General features: G+C 39.5%; 1 protein-coding gene across 1 annotated transcript in view; it reads left to right on the forward strand.

Annotated features, from left to right (window-relative positions):
• Positions 1-1781: 1781 nt before the first annotated feature.
• Positions 1782-20548, forward strand: part of LOC308268736 (cytochrome P450 3A8-like) — a gene marked incomplete at both ends in the record, with an annotated part of 45184 nt that continues 26417 nt past the window's right edge. Inside the window, 7 exon segments of the mRNA XM_080703844.1 lie at positions 1782-1882; positions 9207-9222; positions 9226-9306; positions 10823-10936; positions 13602-13690; positions 16498-16646; positions 18800-18876. Of these exon segments, the coding sequence (XP_080559970.1) occupies positions 1782-1882; positions 9207-9222; positions 9226-9306; positions 10823-10936; positions 13602-13690; positions 16498-16646; positions 18800-18876 (627 nt within the window).

Raw genomic sequence — 20548 nt, forward strand, 5'->3', positions numbered from 1 at the left:
TAGTATTGTGAGAGGTGTGTTGAAGTCTCCCAGTATTATTGTGTTGAGATTTATGTGTGACTTCATATCACTAAGAGTTTGATTTATGAAAGTAGCTGCCCCTATGTTTGGGGCATAGATGTTGATTATTGTTATTTCCTCTTGTTGGACTATTCCTTTTACCAGTAAAATGTGACCTTCTTTGTCTCTTCTAATAAGTTTGGGTTTGAAGTCTAACTTGTCTGATATCATAGTTGCTACTCCTCTTGTCTTCGAGTACCATTAGCATGGATTACCTTGCTCCAGCCCTTTACCTTGAGTTTGTTCCTATCTTTACTTGTAAGGTGTGTTTCTTGTAAGCAGCAGATGGATGGATTCTGGCTTTTAATCCATTTTGCCACTTTATGTCTTTTTATTGGGGAGTTGAGGCCGTTTACATTCAGTGTGATTATAGAGAGATAATTTTTAATTCCCAACATGTTAAGATCTTATTTTTGTTTGAGATACTGTTTATTCTTCTTTGCTTAGTTGTCTGCTGGATGGGAATTCTTGTTTCTTTGGTTCTGGCATGTATTACCCATTTCCTCTTTGCAGTTAATCTCCTTGAGTATTTTCTCTAGCGCTGGTTTTGAAGACATAAATTCCTTCAGTTGCTGTTTGTCATGGAAGCTTCTTATTTCCCCATCTAATTTGATGGATAGTTTTTCTGGGTAGGAAATTTTTGGCTGGAAGTTGTTTTCTTTCAAAGTTTGGAATATGTTACTCCAAGCCCTTCTGGCTCTCATGACTTGGTTTGGGAAGTCTGGAGTGATTCTAATTGGTTTTCCTCTGAATGTCACTTGGCCTTTTGTTTTTGTTGCCTTTACGATTCTTTGCTTGGCTTCCACATTAGTCATTTTGACAATTATGTGGCATGGGAAACCTCTTCTCTGATCCTGTCTAAAGGAATTGTATAAGTTTCTTGGACCTGTGTATCGACCTCTTGCTCTATGTTTGGAAAATTTTCTGCTATTACTCCTTGAAGAGATTATTAATCCTTTTGGTTTCACCTTCTTTTCCTTCCTCTATTCCAATTATTCTTAGGTTAGCTCTCTTAAAATGGGCCCATATTTCTTCAATGCCAAATTCTTGCTGTAGGATTTTTTTCTAAATTATAAACTATACATTTATTTTTGGAGTGATCATCTTCTATGGGGTCAACTTGTAGAAATAGCAGCTGAACGCTTAACAAGGTTGTTGTTAGCCTCTTCCCTCAGTCTCTTTTCTTTCCTGAGTCAGCTCTCAGTCACAATGAAGCAGGGAGGTTTGCATCATCCAGAACCTACAACTCTGGGGATCAGGACATGACACATCAAAGATGAAAACAGTATACCTGCCTTAGTAAACACCAGCCTTAATGGGGTTTCCTGTAGGTGCAAGACTGACCATCTTGGTAAAGAATGTCTGGCATGTGATCATCACCTAATTTAGTGAGTAATTGAATGTAGTAGATATGATTCCTGAATCATTCAGTCCCCAACACACTGCTGCTCAGGGAACTATCCTTGCATATATCTCAAATCAACAAGATTGTCTGTAACAGACACTTGGGTGTCCCTGTATTAAAAATTTTCTGAAGCCTATAGAAGCCATGAATGAAGTTGTCATTCAGTGGGAAAGAAGAACACCGTGACCATTCACCATATCTTTCTGGGAATGCAGTTTAAAGAAGAGTTAGATATTAACTTATGTTCATGGCTTAGAAAAAAGCATGAACAAAAGCCTTCAACTAACTACAAGAATAATCTTACAATGGGGTCTCTATGACCTTGTGGCCTTTCATAGATGCAGCTATGCAAAATCTTATCATTGAAGCAGATGAAAAGATCCCCCTTCTGATCCAAAATGTGAATTTCCACTTTAGGTAAGAGTTACTTTCCTAAAGTTGTGTAATCTATTGAAATGCCCTTCAAAAATGCAGATTGAACATCATAAGAATATATGAATTTGAACTGGGCATGGTGGCGCATGCTTGTAATCCCAGCTTTTGGGAGGCTGAGACAAGAGGATCGTAGTTGCGGATAGCCTCAGCTACTTAGTGAGGCTCTCTGTAACTTTGTGAGACCCTGTTTCAAAATAAAGAATAAAAAAATAGGGCAGGGGGTGTATCTTGGAGGTCAAATGTCCCTGGGTTCCATCCCCCCAAAAAAAGAATATATAAATTTGAGCAATTTATCAAGTATTCAGCTTAACATTAGAAGCATAAAGACCTTAGCTGCTTTTAGCCAGTCATTGTGAATTTTTAGAGGTCTCTCTGTGAAGGTGGAAAAAGTTCTGGTGATTGAATCGGATCATTGCTTTGGAGTTTTTCCATTACTCATTGCCTTCCTTGCAACTCCCTGGCTTTACTTTCCCAAGTCCCGTGTCCATTACTAGTGAGCCCACAGATATGTAAACTGACAATCCCTTTGACCTAACTTTGTCTTTCTTTTTATAGATATGGGACCCATACCCATGGCCTTTTTAAGAAGTTGGGGATTCCTGGGCCAAAACCTCTGCCTTTTTTTGGTACTATTTTACATTACCACAAGGTGAGTGTTGTTTGAGCTTTGTCTTTTACTTCTTGTAGCTGCAAAAACTGGTTTACTTCTATCAGTCAAAGTTCATATCCCTTGTAGGAAGGTCTCAGGTTTCAGGATTTCAGAAATGATGTGTGGTTCCATTCAGAGCATGGTAGGGTTTTATTGGAGCTCTGTTTACAGCTCTTTGGGGCCACAAGTTTGCCTCAAGTGCATAGACATGATCTTTGGTATATCAGCATGTTCAGGGAATGATGCTTGAACTTTGTGATAATGAGGAAAATATTTGTTTTTTCATAGTGTACATAGCTGTACATAGGAATGTACAGGTGTACTTGATTACTGTTGGAAGAAATGCACGTTACTGGGTTTCCCAGTAACAGCTCATCACCATATCCTAGATTTAAACATATCCTAGATTTAAACTCTCTTCTGTTCCAGGGACTATGAGCAGCTTTTCTCTCTTACTTCTGGTGATTTTTAAAACTTTAGTTTATCATACAGCACAAGTATCACAATTGGGAAATGTGCACTGACTTGACTTGAATTATCTCTAGAATTGTTATGTCTCTTGTGGGGTATTTCTATGGCTCTATCCCCTTTAAGCACCTATGATATCTTTCAGGGAATTGGTATGTAGAATTAGTGTTCTACTTTGTCTTTTTCTTCAAAGCCAGCACTCTATGGTTAATTCTAAGCAGGGGCTGGGTAGAACTAAGACTGGACATTGGTTGTTTATCAACTTCCTATAGTCAAAAACCTAATTATATTTGTTTTTATGAACAAAAGTTGAACTAATTTTACAAAATCAGTAGAAAAAATATTATTCATAAAATTATGAAAACTACATGAACTGAATGTAATTTCAAGCACTGTGAACTTTGGAGTAGCCTTTTTGGCTAAACCAGAGTCTGGCATCTTGGATAGACATTTCTCAATTGATACCAGAAAGCCAGACGCAAGGCCTGTATTCAGCCCACTCACTACTCAGATTTCTTATTACAACACTCCTATATCTCAGATTCTAACTTTTGCAATTCTGCGCATCTTTGCTACATGACTGCCAAAGAATCCCATACACTTTTTTTTAAAAAGCAATAATGTTTTCTTTATAATTCCCAGATGAGCTCTTAAGTGGATATATCCAATGATCCACCTGTTTGGGACCCAGTTTTTTTAAAAATATATTTTTATTGGTGCATTGTAGTCAAACATCTCAATAGAATACAAGACTTGTGAGGATATACAAGTACACAGTATCCAATTAGCCTTTATCCAATCCCCATCCAATTCCCTCCCCCTCCCTCAATCTCATGTTTTATTTAGTAATTGACTTTGATATATTTGTTTAAGTGCATCATATACTTTAAAGAGTTTCCATCTTCTCCCTCCCATCCCCTCAGCTATGTCTCCTTAATTACTCCTCTATAGGGCCCCTTCTTCAACTAGAGTTTCTTCTATTACTGATTTCTCCCTAGATTTTGCATATTAGGGAAAGTATTTTATTTTTTATTTTTTGTGATATTTCCCTGTGGATGCTCTGATCCTGGCCTCACTGCCTCCGGCACCGGCCTTGCTGCATGGCAGGCTCCAATCCCAGCCTTGCAGGCTCTGGCACCGGCCTCACTGCACTGCAGGCTCCGATCCTGACCTTGCTGGCCCAGAAACCAGCCTCGCTGCATGGCAAGCTTTGATCCCGGCCTCGCAGACCTTGGCACGGGCCTCGCTGCCCAGCGGTTTCCTATCCTGACCTTGGAGTCTCAGCACCGGCCTCACCACACAGCGGGCTCCAATTCCGGCCTTGCAGGTCCTGGCACTGGCTTTACTGCACTGCAGGATCCAATCCCAACCTTGCTGGCCCCAGAACTGGCCTTGCTGCACAGCAGGCTTTGATCCCAGCCTTGTAGGCCCCAGCACTGGCCTTGCCACATGGCAGGCTTTGATCCTGGGATGCGTGGCTGGGCATCCCGCCTGGCACTGCTGGGCTTCCTTTAACACTCCTGGAACATTTTTCTTGCAGAGTATATTTTTAATAATTCTCAAGCATGCATAGCTGAAGTGGTTTATTCTCTAATCTCTTCTGGGATGTTCTTCTAAAAATCACTTTTCTTGCATGGTGGGTGCCTTGCTGTCATCCTGCCTCTAATTCTGCCATTATCCATTCTCTCTCCTGTATTCTAGATAGTCACGACTGGAAATGTCTCTGTGAATTGTCTCAATCAAATATTAAACCCAAATCTGTTGTCTAGGGCTTCTCAGAGGAATGCCTGTCCTCTTTGGCAGCTGCAGTTGATCTTGTCCCTAATTGGGACCCATTTTTTGAGAATCAAATTTTACAACTATATCTTAGCATCAATAAGTTTTCTTTTTAAGATTCATAAGTGTAAAATCAGAGCAAATATTTTATTTGCTGTGTCCTATGTATATTGGTGGCATCTCCCCATCTTTTTATGTGGACTGGGAAGTGGGAGGTAAGTTCCCTTTATCATTCCCTTGCTCATCCTCTCACTGTCTCATTCAGTAACATGGCTGAGACTTGCAGAAGTCTGATAGAATAAAGATGCCACTGGTATCTTTTTAAATTGGTGCATTGTAGTCAGACATTGTGATGAAGTTCAGGGTAATAGAGAAATACAGAAGCACAGCACTCATTAAGCTTTCTTCAGTGACAATTTTTTAATTGCACTTGAATTCTAGAAAGAGAGCTAAAACAAGAAATGAAAAGAATGCTGACTCAGCATTTTCATAGCTATATTACTAAAACCGGAATACATAACTTATAGGAAGGAAGATTTATTTGCTCATCATTTTCCTTGGGGATATTGAGGTTCAGTTTATGTGAGGCCAAGGATGTGGATGTCATGGCATGTTGGTGGCAGGAAGTAGAAAGAGGGAGAGTGCAAGGCCTTGTTCCTTACATAATAGAGTCTAAAAGCAAGAGAGAGAGAGAGAGAGAGAGAGAGAGAGAGAGAGAGAGAGAGAGAGAAAGAAAAGGAGGAAGAAGATGATGAAGATGATGATAAAAAAGAAGGAGGAGGAGGAGGAGGGGGAGAGAAGAAGGAGGAGGAGGAGGAAAGGGAGGAGAAGAAAAAGGAGGAGGAGAAGGAGAAGAAGGAGGAGGAGGAAGATGATGATAAAGAAGAAGGAGGAGGAGGAGGAGGAGGAGGAGGAGGAGGAGGAGGAGGAGAAGAAGAAGAAGAAGAAGAAGAAGAAGAAGAAGAAGAAGAAGAAGAAGAAGAAGAAGAAGGAGAAGGAGGAGGAGGAGGAGGAAGAAGGAGTCCCCAGCCCCAGGGACCCTCCTTCTCCAGCCACATCCTACAAGCTCTACCCACTACCTAGATAAATTTATCCACTGTTGAAATTAAAACTCTCTTGACTTAATGACATGAACCCTGAATATTAATAAATGAGCTCTTCAGGGAAATTTTATATCTAACTATAACACTTAGGGGGGAAATGAATGAGTATATATGTCTCAGGGAACCTCCTTGTTCTTCAGTTTTTGTTTCTTCATGTGACTATAAAGGGAAGAATTCACATATTGGCAAGATTTTAGGGATAAAATAGGCACACACCAAAACTCCTAATATATATAAGTAGTTACTTAATATTCACAGATAAGGATAGTTTCTGCAATATGTGCATGACTCAGAAAATTCAGGAGTAAATTCTCATTCTCAATTATCTCCTGAATTTTCTGTTCTTTTTTCCTCAAATTGCACCAAATAAGAGCTTCCCTGTAACTTCTAGTGATGGGTAGTAAACCTGATTTCATAAGATTCCAGTGGTTCATACTCCATTAAAAATATGGCGCCAGGCCAGGCGTGGTGGCGCACGCTTGTAATCCCCGCGCTTGGGAGGCCGAGACAGGAGGAGCGCGCAGGTTTGAAGCCAGCCGCGCGCTCTGGCTTAGGAGACCCTGTTTCCAAAAAATGTAAAAATAGGTCTGGAAGTGTAGCCCGGAGGTAGAAGGGCTTCCAGCAACCCCAGTACCACCAAAAAAAAAAAAAAAAATATGGCGCCAGGTGTGGTGGCGCATGTTTGTATCCCAGCATTCAGGAGGTGGAGACTGGAGGATCATGGTTCATGGACAGCCTCAGCGACTTAATGAGGCACTTTGCAACTCAGTGAGACCCTGTTTCAAAAATAAAAATACTAGCCAGGTGTGGCGCACGCTGGTAATCCCTGCGCTTGGGAGGCAGAGACAGGAGGATCACTCAGGTGAAGCCAGCAGTGCTGGCTTAAGAGACCCTATTTCCAAATAAAAAGTATAAAATAGGTCTGGGAGTGTAGCCTGGAGGTAGAAGGGATTCCAAGAACCCCAGTACCACCAAAAAATGCTAAAAAAATATGGCTGGGGGATGTAACTCGGAGGTACAATGCCCTGGGTTCCATCTCTGGTACCTAAAAAAAAAAAAAAAAAAAAAAAATATATATATATATATATATATATATATATATATATATATATATATATATATAGAGAGAGAGAGAGAGAGAGAGAGAGAGAGAGAGAGAGAGAGATAATTTAAAGCAATTCATTAAAAATATTTATGGATTTAATTTTTTTATTTTCCCAGGGCACATGGGAATTTGACCTAGATTGCTTTAAAAAGTATGGAAACATATGGGGGTGAGTATTCTGGAAACTTCCTGTGGGTAGACTTGCCATGATGTAATCCCCCAATGCTGAGGACAGTCTCAGCACAGACCTCAGGGGATTTAGCTCTCTGTTTTGAAGCTTTTGGAGGCTTGTCCTGCCAAGGACTCCATATGTCACCAAGTGTCAAGGTTCACAGTCTCAATTACTGTTGACAACCTTTAAAGAATGCCTTTTCTTCAGGCTTTGATGGTTCAGGGTCTTCCAGCATCACCTTCTGTCCAGTGTCTGGCTATTTCCCTGTTCTACATGTTTTCTTTCTTTCTTTCTTTCTTTTTTTTTTTTGGTGATACTGGGGTTCCTGGAAATGCTTCTACCTCCAGGCTAAACTCCCAGACCTATTTTATACTTTTTAAAATTTGGAAACAGGGTCTCTTAAGCCAGGGAAGCTTGGCTTTGAACTTGTGCGATCCTCCTGTCTCCGCCTCCCAAGCATGTGGATTACAAGTGTGCGCCACCATGCCCAGCCATGTTTTCTTTTTATGTAGCCCTTACCTCCATAAAATGCATTATTTTAGATCCTTGAATATATGTGTTCATAAATGCACAATAGCATTTACTTTCCATATTTATTCTATTTCAGTTACAAGTCAAAACTCCCTTATATCAGCATGAAATTTAATGTTTTCAAAGATGGGGTAGGGGATACACCTAAGCAGAATGGGAAATGTTGAGCTATTTTTAACTTCCTCTACAAGTATAAAGTTTTTATATTTTATTTTTTTATGTCAAACGAAGACTTTTTTTGTGGTAGAGAATTGAACCTAGGGCATTTTAACTCCAAGCCGCAACCCCAACCCTATTTTATATTTCCAAACAGAGTGTTGTTGCTGAGAGTCTTACTACATTGCTTGGGCTGGCTTCAAATCTGACATCCTCCTGTTTCAGCCCCCTAGGTATTGGTATTATAGGCATGTGTCACTTTGCCTGGATATGCCAAAACTTTTTAATAGACATTTGTAAAGGTGTTTTTCTTGTCTACCTCATTATACTGACTTTGAAGAAGAGCTGAAGGATATTTTTAAACCATGGTGCTTCCTCTGTCTATATACTTTTTAACTTTGAAGGGTGACCTGAGGGAATATAGGAATTATTCTGTTTTAGAGTTGCTGGAGGTTTTCTGAGGGCAGCAGGAGAGCTTCAGTCATGTTTTTAAGCTATAGGCATGTGGAAGAGGGTTTGAATCTTACTACCTGGTGACTTTTGCCTTCAATCCTGAGAAACTACAGGGCTGGCCACAGGGTTTGTTGAGTTGGCCGAGCCCATAAAGGGAATGTGATCCAATGACAAGAGGACAGAGCACTGGATTTCCATGGTCTGAGCCAACGTGCTCCTTCTATAATTCCATATTTACAAGAAATTATTTTATACCTTATTTGATACTGAACTTATTTGATATTAAATTTTTCATTGCTGAATATTGATCCCCAGGTCTAAAACATGCTAGACAAGTGTTCATCTACTATCCTACATCTTCAGAGTTAATACTGAAATATTTTTGAATATAAAATTCTTTGGCAAATAGTGTATTTTGAGCTTAAGCTTCTCCTTCATGATTGAACCCCATTTTTTTTAATTTTATGAAGAATTTAGGGGATTTTGTGGTCAGAGTCTGTGTGTGTGTGTGTGTGTGTGTGTGTGTGTGTGTGTGTGTGGTATTTGGGATTGAACCCAGGAGCATTCCATATCTGAGCTTTATTCCAAGCCCTCCCCCCTTTTTATTCTGAAACAGGGTCTCACTAAGTTGCTACTGAGGGTCTTACTAAGTTTCTGAGGCTATCTTCAATCCTTTGCTCATCTTTTCAGCCTTTCAAATACTAATTACATGCATGTATCACCACACTTGGCTCAGAATCTCTTTCTTGTTGTATGAGTTAATGTTGCTGAGTATTGTACCGGCAGGTTTGTGGATTGTGTGATGTCAAGGTCAAACTGTAGACTTGTGAGTATAGCTACAGCTAGACAATTCAGCATTTTAGGTGTAATCAGTTCTGTTTTTCTCAACACAGGTTTTATGATGGCCAGTAGCCCGTGTTGGCTATCACAGATCCAAAGATGATAAAAATGGTGATGGTGAGAGAGTGTTTTACTGTCTTCACTAATAGGAAGGTAGGTATCACTTTTTTAAAAAAATGCAATAATTTATTATTTATTTTCTGTTTTGAAATAATTATAATTTCATGGAAAGTTTTCAAAGAAGTTATAGAGAGGTCCATGTAAACTTCATGCTGTTTTTCTTAAACGTAATGACTTAAGTATAAATATGATACATTCCTGTAAACTGAGCAACAGTACACTGACATGGACACAAACCACAGAGTTTACTTACATTTTCTCAGTTTTACATGCCTTCCTTTGTGTGTGCATGTGTCTTTTTGTGTCTATTCAAATATATCACATGTGCATGTGTATAGCAACCAGCAAAGTCAAAATAGTTGACTGTTCCTGCAACAGGCTCCCTCTTGTTTTTAGAACCACCATGTGTTGCTTGTCTTTTCCTCTTAGCTGGGTCTTATACATCTTTCTCTGTATGGACTGTGCTTTTGCTGTCAATTTTGAAAATTGTTTATAAAGTATGTTTTTTGTTTACCCCTTTTGGTAAAAGTCTTACAGTTTGAAGCTTTACATTTATATCTGTAGTATATTTTTGTTAATTTTTGTACTAGGTAAGTCAAGGTGTTACGGAGTGTGCCTGAACAAGAAGACCACCAACTCAAATTAAAGTATAAATCAAGCCTTTAATGCAGATTCGAATCCGGACCCAAGCCTCATCTGTCACAGCAGAGATAGCAAGGGCCCCGATCGTAGTTAGAAAGCACCTTTTATACCTTTGCAATGAAGTTGTTGTTGTATAAAACTGATTGGTTGACCTTTACTTAAACAAAGCAACAATGTAAAGCTTGCAGTTATGCAGGGAGGCATAGATCGTTATGAGCTTGTTTTGACATATCTGATCCCTAGGAGAAGCATTTATTTGTTCACCTTTTATTTTTATGTTAGCTAATGGTTTTATTTGTAGGTTCTGTTAATCAGGTTGAGAATGTGTCTCTCCAATTTTAGTTTGCTGAGTTTTGTGCTGGATATTCCACTTTAGAACAATATATAGTATGGAAGCTGGAAGCAAGCTTCAAGTATGGAAATTGAATAATGTTTACCTTTCCTTAGATACACATCAAAACAAAATTACCACATATAGGTTCTCCTTTTCTTAAAAATTTCAAGCTGTGAATAGATGTAGATATAGAACTTATTTGAGGAATATACCTTTTAATAAGGCATCTTAAATCTGTTACCAATCCGTTTCTACTCTGCACAGCCTTGGAAGATGCACTAGGTTTCCCCCCTTTCTATTCTTTAGATAAATAAAGTCCTCATCACTAGAGGGATTTACATTTTTAAAAAGGCTGGTAAACACCTGAAAGCATACCAGGTGGCTAGCTGCCTCCTACTTTCTCACAGGAGGCCAGAATATCTGATAGGTATTTGTTGAGCATCTAGGGTGAGGTTTGCTGCCTAATTGACAGTCACTAAATAATTTTTTAAGTGATATCTGTTTAGAATGTTATACGACTGTAAATATCCCTAACATATTGGGATAAATTATCTTTTGTGGTTTGGGTTATAGGATTTTGGTCCAGCAGGATTTATGAGGAAATCTATTCTTGTATCTGAGGATGAAGAATGGAAGAGAATTAGATCAGCGCTGTCACCAGCCTTCATGAGTGGAAAACTCAAGGAGGTTAGAATATAAGAGGCCTTTTATTTCCCTCAAAGTATGTTGACAAGGAGTGGTATAGCTGGGTCATATGATAGTTCTTTTAATTTTGGTGAGGAAAAACCACATCCAAAACTATAGCAATAAAAAACCTAACATTTTAGTGTCACAGACCGGCTCAGTCCTGTTGGGGTGCGAGTCCACTCATGGTCGAAAACCTCAGCAAAGTTGGGGAAGGATTAGAGTGAAGTACTGCAGCCTCTTATCTGCAGCAATTATTTCCCTTCTAGGAACTAAGAGTTCCTAGTGACGGCGCTCTCTAGAAAGAATCTGACATGGACAAAGGCTTCTTGAGCCAATGACACTTTATTACAAAAACCCCCCAAAATTTATACCCTTCACCAGTAAAGTTAATAATAAGAGAAAAGGGAGTGAATGCAATCACTGTGAAATAATAATGAATGACATGTAAACAAAGGTAATAAAATTAGTCCTTCAGCTGGCTATTGGCCTTCGAGAGATTAACTCCGGATTCTTTCCCAGGTCTTGCAGATAAGCAGTTCCAAAGGGCGACCTCCCAAAAGAAACAGGCATGCCCAAGGCTTGGAGGCTTCTCAGGGAATCTTCTTTAACTTTCTTGGAACTTTCCATCTTTTGGGCTCAGTTCATATAGCAAGTGTGGGGAGATGTGGTGATTCAGGTGGATGTGATAGGGTTTCTTCAGGTGTTGGCATCTTCTAAATCTGAAAGCTTAAGCAAACTCACAACACAGTTTGGCAGACAAAATACCACAAGCAACACTACAAAGTTCTTGGTTTTAATTGTCAGATGTATTTCCTTAACTGCTAAACACTCTTCTTTAGACAACAAGCCTATTAAAAGCCTATTCATCTTTAATAATCCATTTCCCTGTCACAAACCCTCTGCAACCTGCTTCTAGCCTTCTAATTCCTTTCTTTCCCAGTTGGGACATTCTTATGATAAGCTCTTCTCCATGCAAAAATGCTTTTCTTACTCTTATGGTATTTCCTTTCCTTCATACATATATATTTAGAATGTCTGTCCTTTATTTTGTCATATTCATTCCTAACCATGCGGCCAGTCTCTCTGTCTCTGGGAATGCTCATACTGGGCGTAAAAGTCAACAATCTTTTTCCTTGGCTCTGTTGTCTCTGTCTCTAGGCAGGATCTCAAGGGTAAACAGAGTTACCTTGAACTGAGCTACCTTACCGGAGTTAATGGCTTAACCTAAGTTAGTGATAGGAATGAGGGGGAGTTAATGGCTTAACCTAAGTTAGTGATAGGAATGAGGGTCGGAGACCATTTGTGATTGCTGCAACTGGAATGCTTATCACAGCATCTGAGTTCTGGCCAGTTTTTCATTATTATTGAGCAGAGCCAAGGGCATTTAGACAAATTTTTAGAGAATTTATTTCCACAGACTCAATTTCTTTCGTAGTCCTGATCTTACATCACCAGAGCAATTCGTGTAGAGAGTTAAAAGAATACTAGAAGAATAATAGTTATGCAAGAATATCTAAAAGTGGAAAATGCCTTTGGCCAGTGACCACACCTTCTCTCGGGGCTTATTTCTCACTTTGAGATTCTGCCTACGAACTGCAATAATGCAGATGCTGAGAGGGCGTGGCTTTTGCTGGTATCTGCATTTTAGTAATTGATATTTTATTGATGATTAAATTTTTTCTTTAAATATTTTAATAATCACATAATTGTACACATTTGATATAACAACAAACAACACAATTATGTATAATTATAATGTACCAATAAACATTTTAATAAAATAAATAATAATTCTACATATTCTTCTTTTTTTTTTGGTGGCATTGAGGATTGAACCCATGTGAATTAAAACTCAGGGCTAACTGGGTGGTGGTGCACGCTTGTAATCCCCGCACTTGGGAGGTGGAGACAGGAGGATTGTGCAGGTTCGTAGTCAGCCTTGCTGGCTTAAGCGACCCTGTTTCCAAATAAATAAAAAATATAAAATAGGTCTGGTAGTGTAGCCCGGAGGTAGAAGGGCTTCCAGGAACCCCAGTACCACCACCACCAAAAAAAAAAAAAAAAAAAAAAACCAAAAACGGAAACAAAAACAAAACCCAAAAAACAAAACTGAGAGCTATATTCTAATTCTACCTACAAGTTATACCCCCTAGCCTAATTTTTATTTTTTGTTTTGAAATAGGGTCTTGGTAGGTTGCTGAGAGTCTTACTACATGCTGAAGCTGTCCTTGAGCCTGCAGTGCTCATATCTCAGCCTCCCAAGTACTGGAGTTACAGACATATGCTATCACACCTAGGTTAATGCTACACATTCTTTCTTTTCCTTTTTATTTATTTATTTTTTTATTGGTACATTGTAGTTATACATCTCAATGGGGTACAGGATGATAGAGGCACACATGTATATATCATATAAGAGGATTTTTTTTAATTGGAAGCTTAAAGAACAAGTCTGGGGTCAGGTTCACAATGAGATCATAGTTCCTTTCCAAGGGTTGGTCTTCTGAGGAAGAGGTTCCTAAGAATGGTGTTTTGTCTCTGACCTACATGACCTTTTCTAAAATTTATTACAAAATATCATATACTGCTTGATGTTTATCAATGTCATCTTTTCAGGATTTGAGTCTCCGTGTTTAACTACAGATATTTTTTATATTGTGCTTAGATGTTCCCCATCATTGAAAAGTATGGGAAAATGTTGGTTAAAAACCTGAGGCAAGAAGCAGACAAAGGCAAACCTGTCACCATAAAAGAGTAAGTGTTGATGTAACTGATGGAGTTCTGAGCTGGTTCACAGCACCCTCCAGGTGCCTGCCAGGAAGCTAAAACTCCCACTTTTGAGTTAATCCATTGATCACAGAGAAGCCAATGTGTGGAGTTAGGAATGCAATGGACCACCCAAGAAGGGGTGGCTCCAGGAGTATGCAGAACAGCTGAAAAAGGTGCTTCTTTGTTGTGTACAGGAGCCAGGATTAGTTTAGCTGTTTAATTTTCAACTTGAATGTTCTAGATGATAAATACATACTTGATATGGGAGAGAAATGATCATACCTACTTGGGGAGTGGTTGAGATTAGGGAACAGTGGGAGGAGAAAGTAGTTGGTATCTAGTGATTGGCAGATAACAGGACAGGAAACTTATGATGTAGAGCTTGGAACAACTTAAAATTCTTCATGCTTTTGTTGAGGATATGAGCAGAATGCTCAGTATTAGAATCTTTCCTCCAAAGTAAAAAGAGAAGGCTCTAGAAAGGGTAAAGATAAAAATCTCATTATTATTATTATTATTATTATTATTATTATTATTATTATTATTATTGGTGGTACTGGGGTTCCTGGAAGCCCTTCTACCTCCGGGCTACACTCCCAGACCTCTTTTTACATTTTTATATTTGGAAACAGGGTCTCCTAAGCCAGCGCGTGCGGCTGGCTTCGAACCTGCGCGATCCTCCTGTCTCTGCCTCCCAAGTGCGGGGATTACAAGCATGCGCCACCACGCCCGGCCTAAAAATCTCATTATTATTAATTATGTAAATGAGGACATTTTTAATTATGCAGGAACAACAGGTATAAACTGAGAGTGTCCTAGGCAGACTGGGACATATGATCACTTATATCAGGGATTCCTAAATTCATTTTGGACTGATTTGTTATTTCTTTTTAACACTATTTTTTTTGCAGGTCTGGGAATGGAACCCAGGGGGCATTCGACCTCCAAGCTACACCCTCTGCCCTAGTTTTTATTTTTTAATTTGAAATAGGGTCTCACTAAGTTGTGGAGGGCCTCACTAAGTTAGCTGAGGCTGTCTGCAAACAAGTGTGCACCACCATCCCGGCTTTTTAACACTTTTATTGATAGTATAATTCTACATTATAATGAGATTCAAAATGATAGAAATATACAGGGATACATGGTGAGTTTCCCTTCCCATACCACCCTCTCCCTATTCCTTCCTCTCTCCCAATATATTTTTTTTTATTGGTGCATTGTAGTCATACATCTTAAGGGGGTACAATATGGTGGAGGCATACATGCACACATCACTCAATTAGCCTTTACTCAATTTCTGATCCATTCCCTTCCCCTCCCTCCTCATGTCTGTCTCGGTGATTAACATTTATGTTTGTTAATGTACATCATGCATGTTAGAGAATTTCCCTCTTCCCCCCTCCCATCCCCTCAGTTAGGTGACATTATTTGCTTATTTGTAGTATCTCCTTCATCTAGAGTTACTCCTATGACCCATTTTATCCCTAGCATCTGATTTTTTATTTTTTGTGACTGACTAATCTCACTGAACATAATGTTTTCAAGTTCCATTTATTCCCCTGTAAGTGACATAATTGTGTTTTTCTTTATGGCTGAGTAAAATTCCATTGTGTACATATTCCATAATTTTGTAATCCATTCATTTGTTGATTGGCATCTTGGCTGGTTTCATAGTTTGGCAATGGTGAATTGTGCAGCTATGAACATAGATATACATGCATTAGTTTTGTAGTTTGGTTTTCATTCCTTTGGGTAGATACCCAGAAGAGGTATTTCTGGATCATATGGTAAGTTCATTACCATTCTTCTGAGGATCCTCCACACTGTTTTCCAAAGTTATTGCACTAATTTGCAATCCCACCAACAATGTTTTAGAGTTTCCACTTCTCCACATCCTCACCAGCATTTGTTGTTGTTTGTGTTTTTGAATGATTGCCATTCTAGTTGGAGTTAGGTAAAATCTCAGGGTAATTTTGATTTGCATCTCTCTGATTGCTAACGATGTTGATTATTTTTTCATGCATTTATTGGCCATTTGAATTTCTTCTTCTTGCCAGGTGTGGTGACGCATGCTTGTAATCCTAGAATTTGGGAGGTGGAGACAGGAGGATCAAGGTTTGAGGACAGCCTCAGCTACTTAGTGAGGCCCTCTGTAACTTAATGAGACCCTGTTTCAAAATCAAGAATAAAAAAACAGGACGGGGAGTGTAGCTCAGAGGTAGAATGCCCCTGGGCTCCATCCCCAGACCCTTAGAAAAGAAAAATAAAAAAAAAAGAAAAAAATAAAAATAAATTTCTTTTTTTGTGAAGTGTCTATTTAGTTCACTTGCCCATTTTTTGATTGGGTTATTTCTTAGTGCTGAGATTCTTGAATTCTCTATATATTCTAGTTATTAGTCCTCTATTGGAGGAGTAAGTGGCAAAATTTTTCTCCCATTCTATTGGCTCTCGGTTGAGGTTCTTGATAGTTTCCTTTGCTGTACAGAAGCTCTTCTGTTTAATGCAATCCCATGTATTGATTAGCCTTTTAGTTTCTTGCGCCTTTGGGGTCTTATTGAGAAATTTTTTTTTTTACCTGTGCCTATGTGTTAGAGTGTGGGACCTCTGCCCTCTTAAAGAAGCCTCAAGGTCTCTGGTCTGATTTCCAGGTCTGATTTCTTTGATCCATCTTTAATTAATTGACTCTTGTGCAGGGTGAGAAAGTGGGGCTTATTTTCATTTTTCTGCATATGGTTAACCAGTTTTGCCAACACTCTTCATTGCCTCTCATATGCATTTCTTTTTCAACTCAGCATCTTCGGGGCCTACAGCATGGATGTGATCACTGCCACGTCATTTGGGGTGAACATCGATTCCCTCAACAACCCACATAATCTCTTTGTGAAAAACATAAAGAATCTCCTACGATTTGATTTGTTTGATCCATTGATTTTCTTAGTAGGTAGGTAAACAATTTCTTCTCCCTACCTTGAAAAATAACTTGAGATATAATTCTACATGCTATATAATTTACCTACTTAAAATGTACAATTCAAGCTGGGTGTATTGATGCACACTTGTAATCCCAGCATTTTGGAGGCTGAAATAGGAGGATCACGGTTCGTGGACAGCCCCAGCTACCTAGCGAGGCCCTTTGCAGCTCAGTGAGACCTTGTCTATAAATAAAGAATAAAAAATAGGGATGGGGGTGTAGCTTGGAGGTAGAATACCCCTGGGTTCCATACCTAGTACTGAAAAACAAATGTATAATTTAGTGTTTTTAGTACATGCAAGAACTTGTGCATTCATCACCATTGTCAATTATAGAACATTTTTATCAGCTGAGGAACCTTGTAGCTTTTCACTTTCAACCCCAACCCACTGGCCTTAAACAACCACTAATATAATTTCTGTTTCTGTGGATGTGCCTATTTAGACACTTTCTGTAAAAGGAATGATAAAGTAGTGGTCTTCAGTAACTAGCTTCTTTCATTTAGTACTATGTTTTCAAGTAAAACATGTATCATGTTATTTTTAAAAAACAATGATTAATATGTCATTGTGTCCATATTATAACACATTTTGTATATTCATTCATCACTAGGAGGATATTTGTATTATTTCCACATTTAGTTATTGTCAATGGTGATATTGTGAATTTATGTCACATATTGTGTTCAAATACCTATTTTCAAAATTTCTGGGCATGTATTTGGGGTTGGAATTGATAAGTCACAAATATTTATATGTTTAATATATTAAGGAATGGATAAAATGTTTCCCACAATAGCTGTGGCATTTTAATTTCTCATGAAGAATACATGATGATTCCTATTTTTTCCCATTCTATGCAACATCTCTTTTCCTTATGATTTTGATTATAGTTCTAGTGGGTGGGAAGTGATATTACACTGTGCTTTAGATTTGTATTTCCTTAGTGCTAATGATATTGTGCAACAGTGCCAAATTTATTATCTTCTTTAGATAAATGTTTTTCAATTATTTTTGCTAATATTAGCTGAATTGTTTGCTTTTGTCACTGAATTGTGAGATTTCTTATTTTCTGATTTAATTTCTTTGTCAGAATTTGCAAAAATTTTGACTATCTATGTATGTCTTTTTAGTTTCTTGATAGTGTCCTCTGAAGTATAACATTTTAAATTTGGTTGATGTATAGCTTATGTATTTTCTTTTTATTACTTATGCTTTGTTTTAAACTTTGAGAATCTATTACCAAATCAGAGACTATGAAAATTCACCACCTTGGATTTCTTCTAAGTAACTGTAGCTGGCTTTGAACCTGTGCAATCCTCCTGTCTCAGCCTCCCAAGTGCTGGGATTACAAGGATGCACCATCATGCCTAGCAAAAATAGTTATTTTTAAATCAATGTTCAAGCCGGGCATGGTGGTGCATGCTTGTTGTTGGGGCCCACTCGGCTGGACCGAGATGGCACCCAGGCTTGTTGCCAGCGTGGATTCAAGATGGCGCCTAGGCTTGCAGCCAAGTCATGAGACTCACAAGATGGACGTCTCCTTGAGCATGCGCAGTGTGCCATGCTACGTGCCTGCAGAATGATAAGTGACGCCTACCACCAGCCTGCCTATTAGAAAGTCAGAAATGTGCATGCCCTAACTGTGAAAGCTTGGGGTTGGTAGGGAATAGAAGGAGGGATTATGATGCTGATATATATTGTGTACACATTGTCAGACATATTAGAAGACATAATAGAACAAGAGAGACATGTTAAGGATCCATTAAAGAAGAATTCATATTTCAGCTGAAAAGGTGTCTGTGTCGTTCTCTAAGCCCCTGCGGGTCGGAGTCTTGGGGGACGATAAGTGGCGCCGAAACCCGGGAAAAAGAAAAACAACATAACAAAAAGTCTGCAGGTAAGTAACAAAATAAGATAAAGCTCACAGATGAGCAAGGCTCGCGGATAAGCGAGGGAAATAAGATAAAGCTCACAGATGAGCAAGGCTCGCGGATAAGCGAGGGAAATAAGATAAAGCTCACAGATGAGCGAGGCTCGCGGATAAGCGAGGGACAGCTGTCAAAAGTTCGCAGATAAAATGCGACGATAAGTTCGGATGAGATTCCGACGATAAGTTCGCAGATAAATGCGACGATAAGTTCGCTGTGCGCGATAAATGCGACGATAAGTTCGCTGTAGATGCGACGATAAGTTCGGAGGTAAATCCGACGATAAGGGGTGTAGGGGTTTATAACAAAGTAAAAATTTATCATGGGGTCTAAGGTTGCTACCATGAAGGTCAAAGAGGCTCTTTGTAACATTCTGTCTAAGGGAGGAGTGAAAGTGAAAGCAGCCACTTTAGAAAATTTTCTTAGCACAATTAAAGCAGTAGCCCCATGGTTCCTGGAGGAAGGATATGTGAATATTTCTCAATGGAAGCGCCTCGGTCAGGATCTTCTTAAGGCCGATGCAGAAGGGGCTCTCCCACCTGGGACATTGGCTATTTGGAGTTTAATTAAAGCATGCCTGGCGGATAAAACAGGAAGGTATAGTCAAGTTCTGGCTGAAGGCTCTAATGCTTTAGAGGAAGCAAAAGAAGAGATTTCAGAGCAAGGTCGACAGGCAGATTCTCACAGGGACGAGGAGTCCTCTGAAAGCGACTCCCCCGATTCCTCCGAGGAACAAGAGGCATGGCCTGTTCCACCAGAGAGAGATAAGGAGGAAGAAGCCTTGTTAGAATCTTGGCGCAGGTTCCAAGTGTCTTGTCACAGTAAAAAGAAACATCCTGAACCTTCTGCTCCTCCCCCTCCCTCTCCTAGCCCGCCACCATATCTTACTGAGAAAGGAAAGTCTGATAGGCGGAAGACATCTGAGGCTAGTCCGTGGACAGAGATTTTGCCTACGCCAGGAGCATTTCCTGTGTTTCTTGACCAGAATCAGCAAAGGTATCATGAGCCATTAGATTGGAAGGTTGTTCAAAGATTAAAAGAAGCTGTGTCCACATATGGAGTGCAGGCTTCATTTACCTTGTCACTGGTAGAATCCTTTGAAAGATACTCCATGACTCCAAGTGATTGGACAAATTTGTGCAGGGCTGTATTGTCTGGTGGAGCCTATCTTAATTGGAAGTCAGCCTATATAGAATATTGCTCTGACCAAGCTCGCATCAACGCGCAGACAGGGCAACCTGCTTGGAATCTGGATATGCTTATGGGACAAGGACAATTTGCTAATAATCAAAATGGGTATCCACAGCAGGTGTATGGGCAAATTAATCAAGCAGCATTAAGGGCATGGAGAATGTTATCAGGGACAGGTAATTTAGGAGCCAGTCTGTCAAAAGTTACTCAAGGACCCAATGAGCCTTTTGCTGATTTCTTATCACGGCTTGTGGAAACTGCTTCTCGGGTTTTCCCTGATGTGGACGCTGCCATGCCATTGATTAAACAGCTAGCTTATGAGCAAGCCAATAAGCCTTGTCGGGATGCAATACGTCCCTATAAAAATAAGGGCCTAGAAATATGGCTCAAGGTATGCAGAGACATAACTGATTCTGTCGTACAAGGACAAGCCATAGCTGCTGCCATTGTTGCTGGGTTGCAAGGCAAGCCTTATAATCAAAAGCAGAGAGGCAATTCAGGGAATTGTTTCCAATGTGGTCAACCAGGACACTTAAAGAGAGATTGCATACAGACTAATTCTGGAGCATCTTACACCCAGGCCCAGAAGATTCCCAATTTGTGTCCTCGATGTAGAAAAGGCAACCATTGGGCTGCAAAGTGCAGATCTCGATGGGATGTAGATGGAAAGCCTCTTCCTCCACCACAATCAAATGTTAGGCCAAAAAACGGGCAGAGGGGCCCTGTGCCTCAGGGCCCTCAAATGTATGGG

Source organism: Muscardinus avellanarius (genome assembly GCF_963383645.1).
Source record: "Muscardinus avellanarius genome assembly, chromosome: 10".
NCBI lineage: Eukaryota > Metazoa > Chordata > Mammalia > Rodentia > Gliridae > Muscardinus > Muscardinus avellanarius.